This window comes from Monopterus albus, unplaced genomic scaffold (assembly GCF_001952655.1).
Source record: "Monopterus albus unplaced genomic scaffold, M_albus_1.0 scaffold109.1, whole genome shotgun sequence".
Lineage (NCBI taxonomy): Eukaryota > Metazoa > Chordata > Actinopteri > Synbranchiformes > Synbranchidae > Monopterus > Monopterus albus.
The window spans coordinates 819000-831342 of record NW_018127989.1 but is presented as its reverse complement, the minus strand read 5'-3'; the positions used below and the strand labels follow the sequence as shown (position 1 = coordinate 831342).

Here is a 12343-nt window from a genome sequence, read left to right as displayed (position 1 = left end):
ATATATTTGGTATAATAAACTGCTTATTTATATTCATTCAGTTGACAGTAATTAGTTCATAGCCATTCTAGTTATAATATGGTGTCATACAATTCCCACTCATGTAGATAGAAGGAGACATTGGTAACATCTGGCGCACCATGTACAAAATGGAAAAGGGCTTCACTGAAGTTCCCAAAGCCATGAACATAGCCACCACTATCAAGGCTAAGTTGGAGGACTTTAAGAAGCACATTCCAATGGTGCAGGTGAGAGAACAATTTATCATTTATAGGAGTCAAAATAACTGCTTCATTATTTTATTATATTTAAGAAATTATAGTTTAAATTAAAATGTATTTCTAGTGGACATCTTTGTACTACTCTTCCTTTCTTTACAGGTATTATGTAACCCAGGCCTGTGTGACCACCACTGGAATGCTATGTCAGATGTGGCTGGTATCTCTCTGCAGCCATCTGATGACCAGGCTTGTGTAGCTCACTTCCTATCCTTGCACCTGGAACAGCACCTGAGTAGCTTTGAACGTATCAGTGAGGCAGCCAGCAAGGAATACTCAATGAAAAAGACCATGGAGAAAATGGCGAGTGAGTGGGCTGACATGGAATTCAGTCTCCAGGCCTGCCGCGAGACAGGCACCTACATTCTGACATCTGTGGGAGACATCCAGATGCTATTGGATGATCAAATTGTGAAGACACAAACTATGAGAGGCTCACCCTTCATTAAGCCTTTTGAAGTGCAGATGCGGTAAGAACTATCAGTCTCTGCACTGCCTGATGCCAGGCCACAGAGAAGTTACATAGCAAACACAGACATCTGTGGCCCACCACTCTGAGTGCTAATTTAATGTTTACTTGTTCTATGATTTTGAACCAAAATATAGGCGGCAGTGGACACTAGCAAACAAACTGACAAATCTACATTCATAGATGCTGATTTAAATCCTGAAGGACATGACTGCTGAACAAATACCACAGCATGTGGATTAAAGTACGCACTTACCAAAAAGTACCTACAGCCATACTGGCCGAGATTAGGGGCGCTTGAATCTTTTGAAGGGAGTAGTACAAGGTCTGTGTTAAAGTTTAATGGCGTAATTGTAAAGGTTATTAATTTAGATATTGCTAAAGAGTTCTTCAGTATTCTGTTCTGCTCTGCAGAGGTGAGTGACAGTCTGACCGGGAGCATTTAAATTAGTAAGAGTGAATTAACCACTTATACAGACCTCTACCTGAAATGTTTCTCTCTCTCAGAAATTTAGTTAAAATATTCTCTGTGTAACTTAGAAAACATTGATTTTAATTCAGCATAAAGTATAATTCATTCATTACTTTTCCAGTTTTTCTCTCTTTCGAAAGAAGATGAAAAAAATTCTCCTTCTTCATTATTTATGAGATGATTGCAACATGTTAGCTATGTTGCTACCATGCCTTATTGGATAGTATTCTAAAGTGGTAACTGAAAGGCAAATTCTTTATGAACAATATTTTTTATGAGATAGGATGAGATGACAGCACAGTGAGCATAAAGACATCACTTTGTCAGTACAGTACTCTTAAGTACTCCTCAAGCCACTCCCAACTAATGTACCCTTACCCCTGTTTGTATTTCTACATCAGAAGATATCGGGCATTAAATGCAGGATAATACAAATACACATAAAGATTTGCACATCCCTGTACCACTTGGCAGTGATAATTTTTTCTGATTAATCTTAGGGAATGGGAGCGCAAGTTGCTGCTTCTCCAAGAGATCCTGGATGAATGGTTAAAAGTACAGGACACTTGGCTTTACCTTGAGCCCATATTCAGCTCTCCAGATATCGTGGCTCAGATGCCTGAAGAGGGACGCCGTTTCACAACTGTCAACAAAACCTTTAGGGACACCATGAAACAAGTTTCCCTGGTAAGTTCATTTGATTTCATTTTGTTTCAGTGAGTTTGATTTTGATGTGCTAAGATTTTATTATCGCAACAGGGTGCAATAATTGATTAAGAAAGCCATCTTTAATAAAAAGAATTTTTTGTGGAAGGGTGTGAGCAAAAAGATGAGCTTCTTCTTAGCTTGATCAGTTAAATATCACTATCCAGAAAGAGGAATCAGGAGCAGGCTCTATTTCCCAGGGCAGATATTACTAAGGTAAGAGGAGTGCATTTAGTTACTGGCAGGATGACAGTCTAACTGTGGTGAACTATAGTGCTGTATACAAAACAGGTATGTCAAAAATGACTATGAAATAAGTTTACAATAAAGTACATATTAATGGAGTATATGAACTGAAAAGTTTTGAAAAGGTTGACAAACATTCAAAAAGACAGAAACTCTACTAAACATCTGTTATAGAGCATTAAAACCCTAAACCAACTGTCTGTGTAGCCATGTGTAGTGTTGTACATGTGCTGAAGAGGCCCTCTCCTTTTTGGCCGATCTTTGGTTCATCTGAGTGCATCAGGTAGTGAAATCACTGGACTCCAAAGACCAACCAGTAGTAGTTTGCTGAAACAATAAAACTACCCTTACCTAGGAAAATTTTGGATAAGTTAATGATCAGAGAAAAGCAGTCATATTTTGGATTGTTGCTGTGGATAACATCAGTGCTATATGGTGTGCAGACCTATGCCTGCTGTAATTTTTTTGTATGTCCTTAACATTTCAGAAAGGGCTGATCACACATGAAGACAATCAAAACCCCAGTGCAAACACAAGCTATAAGATCTAACTAAATAACTAAGACTTAACTTATCTATTAATCGTTTTTAACCCCAGCCCAGTGTAAATCAGTTTAATAATATCAGAATAAAGAAAAGCCATATTCCATTTTAATCAATTAAAATGAATCAATTTCTTACAGAACAGTTGCTGTATTTTTTTCTCATAACATGTACAGTATCATTGTCAGGAGCTCCACTCAGTGACAAAATGAAAACGTGTCTATAGAAATTCTTTGCAAATTTAAATTTGCATTCATTTGCAAAAGTAACCCAGTGGCAGCAGTGGCAGCTTGGGTAAGTCTCTGCAAGCTATGTACACCTGGATTTGGCTAGTTTATCCCATTCTTCCTGGGAGATTCTCTAAAGCTCCATCAGATTGGATGGGAAGTGTCTGTATGCTGCCATCTTCAGGTCTCTCCACAGATGCTGTATGAGGTTTAAGGGCTTTGTCTGGGCCACTCGAGGACAGTCAGAGACCTGTCCCGAAGCCACTTGAGTGTTGTCTTGGCTGTTTGACTCAGGTTGTGTGCACTCTGGAGCAGATTTTCTTCAAGGACCTTTCTCTATGTGATTGCATTCATCCTCCCCTCAGTTCTGACCAGTCTCCCTGACCCTGCTGCTGAGAAGCCTCCCCATAGCATAATGCAGCCACCGCTATACTTCACCTTAGAGATGGTATTGGCCAGCTGATGAGCAGTGCCTGGCGTTTGCTAGACATAGTGCATAGAGTTCTCCTCAGAGGGTTTAATTTTTATCTCATCAGACAAGAGAATCTTTTCCTCATGCTCTCAGAGGCCTTTAAAGCAGTTTGGCAGGCTGACATATACCTTTTAGTCAAAGTGGATTCCATCTAGCCACTCCACAATAAAGGCCTGATTGTTCTCCCAGCAGGTTCTCCCACCTCTACAGAGGACTTCTGAGGCTCAATGACCAAGTCCCTCCTTGCACAGTTGCTTGGTCTGGGTGAATCACCAACTCTAGGCAGAGTCCTGGTGGTTCCAAACTTCTTCACAATTAGGCCACCATGCTTTTGGGAACACTCAGAGATTTAGAAATGGTTTTATGCCCTTTCTCTGATCTATGCCTTCAACACTGATTTTATTGTAGAGGTCTACAGAGAGTTTCTTGGACTTCTTGGCTTGGTATGTATGGCTTGATGTGCACTGTAAATTGTAGGATCTTATATATACAGGTGTTTACCTTTCTAAACTATGTCCAGTTATTTTAGTTTGTCATGGGTGGACTCCAGTAAAGTTCTGGACATATCTCAAGAACAATTAAAGTAAACAGGATGCACCTGGCTACAGTGTGGAGTGCCACAGCAAAGGGTTTGAATGGATTTGTAACAAAGACATAGCAATTTTGGACTTTTAATAAATTTGCAATAACTTCTAAAAACACTTTCACTTTGTCATTAGGGGCTACTTAGATTGATGGGCAAAACTTTTTATCCATTTCACATTGAATTTGCAACACAGTAAATTGTGCATAAAATGAATACAGTAGAAATATAATATAGAAGCTGAAAACAAAAGGAAGAAAAGGAGAGCAGGAAAAGGATAGCGAGCAAAGCAAAAACAACAGAATGAGGATAGAAAGTGAGTGTTGCACGGGCATCCTCAAAGAGTTTCCAAAGGGTAATTGGCATCCTCAGTAGACCTGAAATGAGACACATCAATTTCAGGCAGTGTCCTCCAGAAAGCCCAGGCTGACTGCACCATCAAATAGAAATTATGGATTTTGTCTGGAAGGGGCAGGGCTATACTGAGCCACAAAGAAAATGAGGTCACAAAGGGACAGGGAGCCTACACACAGATGTGCATGCATACTGTCTAATCTCCTGAGAGTTGTGTAGTCTTATGGAGCATGTTGGTACAATTGTTGGTACTTGGATTTGCACCCAACACGTTTCAGGAAAAGGTCTCCCTGTTTTGCATGCTTATCAGGCTTTTCTTAAATGAGGTGTGGTTAACTCAGTGTATACTGTATGTATGCTGGGAAATCACTCTCATATATTGTGCCAATATTAGACTTTGCAGGAATTTTTATAAATATAGAAATACAGTTACATCCAATGATGAACTAAATAGGTACTATACACTGTGTAAGTCTGGTTGGTCATTATTGATGTGCATCTACGTATATGATCAAACACTGCAAAAATGACTTTGTTACCAGAAATTTTCCCTGTGTGTATGATGTTACTGCTGAGTATGATTTGTATTTTGTTAAACAGCTGCTTAGTTACCTTAATGGGCTTACACAGTCAGGAAGGATTAATCGATCTTGCAGATGATTCTGTGAGTAATTTTTTGCACTTTATACACTGCATGACTGCTAACATAGACATTGGATATATAGAGCCACCTGTTATGACAGTTTGTAGGAAAATTAACTTCTGTAGTTAGATATCACTGATCTCAAATGCCAAAAGTGGGAATATGAAATCAAGTTGCTCCCTGGGACATTGCAGCAGTGTGGTTTCTCTGCACCAGTTACAGTATGTGTCTAAATGATTTTCTAAACAACAGTTTTGCATCTCTTCTCTGCATTAAAATATTTTTAATTAACAATGGAAAATGTTCAATACTGCTGATATACCAAGATGAATAATTATGGAAAGTAAAATTATGATTTCCATTATGCTCTCCTTCTGTAATAACCAGTTCTTTGCTACATTCAAAACTGATAATTCTATTTCACCATTCCATGTAGTCCAGTAACAGGAACATCATCTTTCTGCATAGGCTTATACTGCACCAAGTCTGATAGGTAACACTTCCTTTCATCTTGCTTAGCAAAATATTGATCAGTAGTGCATGAACTTGGAATCATCTGAGTGACATACTATCACAGAGCAGTGTGAGCAGAAAAGCTGGCTATAGTGCAGCTCTCCTACCCAAAAATCAGATAAAGATGTACTGTTTTAGCCCAGGCTATTTTTGCCCCGATCAACCACTGGGAGCTGCTCAAGATCCACTGATCTTCCAGCACCTTCCAGCACTTTTTTTATTTGTTGCCTGCTTATATGTGTCATTTTACTCCAATTGCATGCACATTTGCAGATAAAAACAGGACCTAATCAATTTAAATGGCTTATTTCAGTCAACCTCTTTCTTTTTAACTATGCAGTGCAGTACACTGCCTTTTCTAATGAACCGAGTAAGGGAAAAACAGTTGACCCTTGAGCTCATGGAGAAGATGACTGACCTGTTGTTTTTTAATAGGCTGATGGATTCACACAATAACATAATAATAGTCAGCAAAAGAATACATTACTGAATATCACACTTATGCTCAGATACAGTACTCTGCAGAATGTGTCTTGGACATGCAAGATATTTTATGTCGTGGATGCATGGGTATCATTTGAGAACAAAGAAACACTTTTGGGGGGCTTCTGTTTTCCCCACACAGATTGCAGTCCTTCTATATTAGCTGTAGATAGTTCCTGCCCCCCATTTTAAGCCATCTGTTTGGTGCATATAAACGACATCATCACGCATAATACATGCATTAGAACATTGTTATCCCTTCAGTGTGCACATGAATAGCCTCCTGCTGGCAGAGTGAATATAAAAACAGCCCTCTTATTATATTGCCCTCTTAAAGAATGTGCCAAAATCACAAGTCTGATGAAATCTATGAAAAGCCAGAATCATAGTTCATTAATCAGACATCCTTAGCTTGTGTACTTGTATGGCCCACTGAAACACAATCAAATCAGGCTTTTTGCATGCATATCTAATCCTTGGTCTTAGATAATGAGCATTTCATTCATTCATTTGATTCATTTGATTTAGCATTTGAGTGTCAATGACTGTATCTAAAGACTCTTCTTTTGACTACTGCCTCATAAAAAACTAAAATGATTTTAATCTCACATTCATGCTATACTATTTCCTTATTACTTGTATTATATGTTTTTTTTTTCCCAGAGGGAAAAAGTCACTTTAAAATGAGGCAACATTGGCTGCCTCTACTTCAGTTATTCTCAAAAATCAATAGTAATCATGAGAGATCAAAAGTAATTATTATCTCCTTCTAGAGAGCTTTTGTGATTCCACAACACTTTTTGAACAGAACTTGAGGAGATTGTAAGTGTCTTTCAGTAGCTGTACCTCCTTTTAATGGACAGTTAGCCCCTTACAAATCAGAAACTGTGCCAGCCAACACTATTTGTTGATTTCCCTAAAGCATTGATTGTAGGCTGTAGACAGATTTCCAGAGCATCTGTTCCTGTGAAATTATTTGCATTAGAAACATTGCCCAACATTGAATGTCCGCAGTGTAGATTTTTCTTTTTTGTTAAACTCTTAACATCATTATATATTTGTAATGTCTTTTGTAGTTGATTAATAGCTGTAGACATTTTGTAAAGACATAGTACTGATAAGGAGATGTTTTTTTTCTTAACATTACAATGCATGTTGCTAGGAAATGTGAAACTCTTTGGAAAGCTTATCATTTGTAGATTAAAAGCACCACAGACACAAGGATGTTGAGCTATGGCAACTGGACCTCTTTCTTGTTAGTTTGAAATGTTTAACTACCCATCCAGGAAACTGCTTCAACCTGAGAAATGTTGGTTAAGAACCCCATAACCCTGTATGCACTTCCCCAGGAAGATTATGTCCAACTCACATGTTGATCAGGGAAGTGATGTCCCACTGACTCTCCCCTACTTTCACCTTGTGTATTCAAGTAATATGAGAACTGTACCCATCCTGGAGTGTATCTATAATCATGGCCAAAATAATTGGCATCCCTGAATTTCTGTAAGATAACGCACCACTTCTCACAGAAAATTGTTGCAGTCACAAATTCTTTGGTATTGTCATGTTTATTTCTTTTGTTTACACTGGAGCAACAAAAAAAGCAGAGAAAAAATTGATTTGGCATCTGATCCATTCCACACAGAACTCCGAAAAAGGACTGGACAGAATTATTGACATCTTTTCAAAATCAACAGAAATAGTTGTATTTCAAGCATGTAATTGTAATTGTAATTTGTAATGAAACTCACCTGTAGTGATCAACAGGTGCTGGCAATATAGAAGTCACACTTGTAACCAGTTAAACTGGAGAAAGGGTGAATCAACCTTTGTGTGGTGTGGACCACACTGAGCATGGAGAAAATAAATAAGAGCAAAGAATTGTCTGAAGATTTGAGAACCACATTAGTGGAAAATCCTGGACAGTCTCAAGGATCCAAGTCCATCTCCAGAGATCTGGCTCTTTCTGTGTCCACTGTGCACAACATTGTCAAGATGTTTACAGCCCATGGCGCTGGAGCTAATCTCCCTGGATGTGGACGAAAGACAAGAATAGACAGATTGCTCTACAGATAGAAGAATTGTTCAAATGGTGGATAAAGAACCTCGATTGACTTCCAAACAAATTCAGCCTGACCTGCAGTGCCCACAGTGCCAGCTTGCACTATCTGTTGCCATCTGAATGACAAGGAATGCTTTGGTAGGAGACCCAGGGGACCCACTGCTGACACAGACATAAAAAAGACAGACTGGAGTTTGCCAAAACTTACCTGAGGAAGCCACAGTCCTTCTGGGAGAATATGCTGTGGTCAGATGAGACTGAAATAGAGCTTTTTGGTCGAGCACATCATTCTACTGTTATCAGAAAACTAAATGAGGCCTTCAAAGAAAAGAACATGGTCCCTACAGTCAAACACAGTGGAGGTTCACTGAGGGTTTGGGGTTGCTTTGCTGCTTCAGCCTCTAGATGTCTTGACTGTGTGTATGGCATTATGAAACCTGAAGACTACCAATAAATTCTGGGGCACAGTGTAGGTCCCAGTGTCAGAGTTTGGTGTCCGTCAGAGGTCATGGGTCTTACAGCAGGACAGTGACCCAAAGCAGACTTCAAAAAGCACATGAAGTGGTTTCAGACAATGAGCTGGAGAGTTCTGAATTGGCCAGCAATGAGTCCACACCTAAATTCCATAGAGCAGCTGTGGAGAGATCTCAGAACAGCAGCTGGGAGAAGGAAGCCTTCAAATCTGAGACCTGGAGCAGTTGGCAAAGGAAGAGTGGTCCAGAATTCCAGTAGACAGGTGAAAGAAACTCCCTGATGGTTACAGGAAGTGATTGATTTCAGTTATTTTGTTCACAGTTACTGTATTTTGTGTGCTACAAAATATTAAGTTGAGGGTGTCAATAATTTTGTCCAGTTCATTTTTGGAGTTCTGGGTAGAATGGATCAGATTTGTTCTTTTTTTCCTCTAATTCTTTGTGTGTTGTTCAAACAAAAGAAATAAACATGACAATACCAAAGATTTGTGATTTTCTCCTATATAAATTTATAGGAGGGATGGATTAATGAGAGCAGAGCAAGAGAACAAAGTTTTCTTTCTTTGATACTACTTCCTTTTATTCCTATTGGTTGTCAGCAGTAACAGGTAAGATAAGAAAGGCATGTTTTTGTTACTCTGTGTTTTCTCCTTGATGGCACAGTATCTCTGCATTTTTCTCCCTCCTGTATTTTATTCCATCCCATTCAGAGCTGTGCACTTCATTTCAGAGTCACTGACAGTTTCATGTGCACAGATTCAGGCATTCGATGTCCAACCTTGAAGATTAGATAGATTTTTATTTGGACACTTCCTGGGGCTGACATTTCCACAGGATATTGCATTAATGTACAGATGAGATGATGTCAGAGCTGAAATATTTCATGGGTGCTAGACATGCCTCAGGTGAAATCTCTATTACTGTCCCATCACAGAGTTTTTTTCTAGGGTGCTGTGTGACAAGCGGTGCCTCGCTGTGGAGCACAGGGTGGATGTTGCTAAAAGATATTGCTGGTTTTTAGTGTTACCTTCAAGGCAGCGGTGACAACACTGCTCTGCTGGAAAAAGATGAACAAAGCACATCCATCTTCCTGTCATGTTTCCTTGATAAACAAAAAAAATTACACTATATTCTAAAGTTTCTTTATATCTTGGAAGTAATATTAGGGTTTAAATGGAAAATACATGTTTTCCTATTTTTATGATTCTTTTATACTTTACAGGAAAAGTGTTTACAATTCAAGATGGTCACGTGTCCAATGAAATAAATGTTTAAAATCTATGTGAAATTTTGCAGGTAGTTTTCTGGGAGGTTTTTAGCTGTTGTGTGACTTTATGACTTTGAAGATGGATACCTGAAACTTGGACTTTGTCTAAGTGGACTTGAACTTGTCAGAAAGGCTCAGACATGTCAATTTATGTTTTTGAAATATATATACTGTATGTATATAGATGAATATACTAACTACCTGTTGTTAGGAGTTGGTAATGAAATGCTGGTGGGTGTCCTCAGAAATGATTGTTGAAATAAATTAAAAGTACCTGACCAGTAAAGTAAATTGTTGCTTTAAGCACTGTTTTCTCTTGTCTGTGTTAGGACAAGCATGTGTTGGCAGTGGTAGCCATCAACAAGATGCTGGAGAAGCTAAAAGAGTCAAACGGGATTCTGGAGATGATCATTAAAGGTCTTAATAACTACCTGGAGAAGAAGCGTCTCTATTTTCCTCGGTTCTTCTTCCTGTCCAACGAGGAGCTGCTGCAAATCCTCTCTGAGACCAAAGACCCCTCCAGGTTAGGAGACATAATTGTGCCCATAAATATGATGATGTATTTAATATATAGTCCTGATTACAATTAACTGTTGTGTATAGTTGGGCTAACCCTAGTGGTAATGATGAGGCTCAGTCATATTAAAATAATTGACTGTTTATCAGTGCTCCACTCTGAGTGAGTGTTAAAAATAATTGCTATGTATTCACAGTTCACGCAGCACCTAGTCAGATCTGGTCTAAATACGAAGATGATGAATAAACTTCAAACTAAAACAGCTTCTGTACCTCAAAATATAGCAAAGAAAATAGTAAAACTATCAAAAGACTCACAACAGAGATTCGACATATGAAAGGAGCAAATATACAGTAGAAAATGTAAGAGAAAACCAAAAGAGATGTGGCCTTTGAAACGCTTATGTTAGCACTAGAAAATAGTGAGCCAGCTGCAGGAATTTAATTCTCTTTCATTTTATGAGTACAATACCTACTTAACTTCCACCATAGTTCCCCCAAGAGCCAAGTCCTCACTTATAACCAAACACTGTCTCTTTTCACCCAGAACATTTGGTTAATAATGACTGTGTTCCCAGACAAAAGATGTTGTAGCCTCTCACTCTCTTCCTGCTATTTCTCCTTATGTTTTCACTCTGCTGTCCTTCAGTTCTCTCTCTGCCTGCTGGAATTTCTCATCACACCAGTACAGATGCACACTGTCATCAGCTCTTCTGTAGAGAAGGGATTTCCTCATTATGGGGTGGACTGATTTCTTGGTTCAGCTGTGGTGGGCAGTGTAATGTTGGGGAAGGCCTTTTCTATTTTAAAGGCTCTGCTGTAAAGGCTCTGCTGTAGAGGCGGTGCAGCAACCAGTGCAAGCAGCACAGTCTGGTTCTTTTCTGTTCTTGAAATTAGCTTTGCCCATCTGTGTGGGATTATGGTGCCAGGCACATGGTGTACAGGAGGGAGGAGAGGTGCAGGCAGGTGGGAGGTTTAGGCAGTGCAAATTGAGTTAGTATATTGGTGGAAATGTGTATTTTACTTTGTGCTGATAATAGATGTCTCAGAACCATGTCTGTTTCTGGCACTGGTCAGTCTTCTGCCCCTTGGTGAGTGTATCAAGAAGAGCAAACTACATAGAGCAAATGTGCAACAGCTGTGCAGCTGGGTTGTATCACAGTCCCTACACATACAGCATACACATATTCTAATACATTCAGTCCTTCATTGTAACAGATACATAGAAATTTTATCCACAATGTTACAAAAAATCATAATCATGAGGTAAAAAGACTGACAGTGAATAAAAGAGTTGTTTAAACATTTTAACAACATTAAAATGTATTTACTTTGAAAATACAGTAGTAGTTTGCCAGAATAATCTTAATTCAAGATCCATTTACTTGTTTTTTTTTTTAAGTACCATATTTTAACTACATCAAATTTTAGCATGGCAGTCTTTAACATCAGTGTTGTAGTTATTGCACCAAACCTGACCTGTAAATGAAAAGTAATAACAGGTGTTTAAGTCGGATTTGCAGCTATGTTCATGGCCAGTTGTCCTATGACATGGAATCTAATTTTAAGGACGACTGGGGGCAGGAACAGAATGTGTTGAAGCCTTGTGACATACAGTGAGGAACAGAAGTATTTGAACACCCTGCGATTTTGCAAGTTCTCCCACTTAGAAATCATGGAGGGGTCTAAAATTCACATTGTAGGTGCATTCCCACTCTGAGAGACAGAATAAAAAAAAAATTTCAGGAAATCACATTGTATGATTTTTAAAGAATTGATTTGTCTTGCACTGCTGAACATAAGTATTTGAACACCTGAGAAACAGCAAGAATTCTGGCTCTCAAAGACCTGTTACTGTGCCTTGAAAAAGTCCACCTCTACTCCACTCACAGAAACCTTTGTTTGCAATTACAGAGGTCAAACGTTTCCTGTAGTTCTTGACCAGGTTTGCACACACTGCAACAGGGATTTTGGCCCACTCCTCCACACAGATCTCCTCTAGATCTGTCAGGTTTCGGGGCTGTCGCTGAGCCACGCG

The 12343-nt window shown here is 38.9% G+C and overlaps 1 protein-coding gene across 1 annotated transcript in view; it reads left to right on the top strand.

The window, feature by feature from the left end:
- dnah7 (dynein, axonemal, heavy chain 7) overlaps positions 1-12343 on the top strand; it is an 84492-nt gene that overhangs the window by 11243 nt on the left and 60906 nt on the right. Inside the window, exons 17-20 of the mRNA XM_020611050.1 lie at positions 108-248; positions 381-748; positions 1720-1906; positions 10119-10312. Coding sequence (XP_020466706.1) covers positions 108-248; positions 381-748; positions 1720-1906; positions 10119-10312 — 890 coding nt within the window. The remainder of the gene's footprint in view (positions 1-107; positions 249-380; positions 749-1719; positions 1907-10118; positions 10313-12343) is intronic.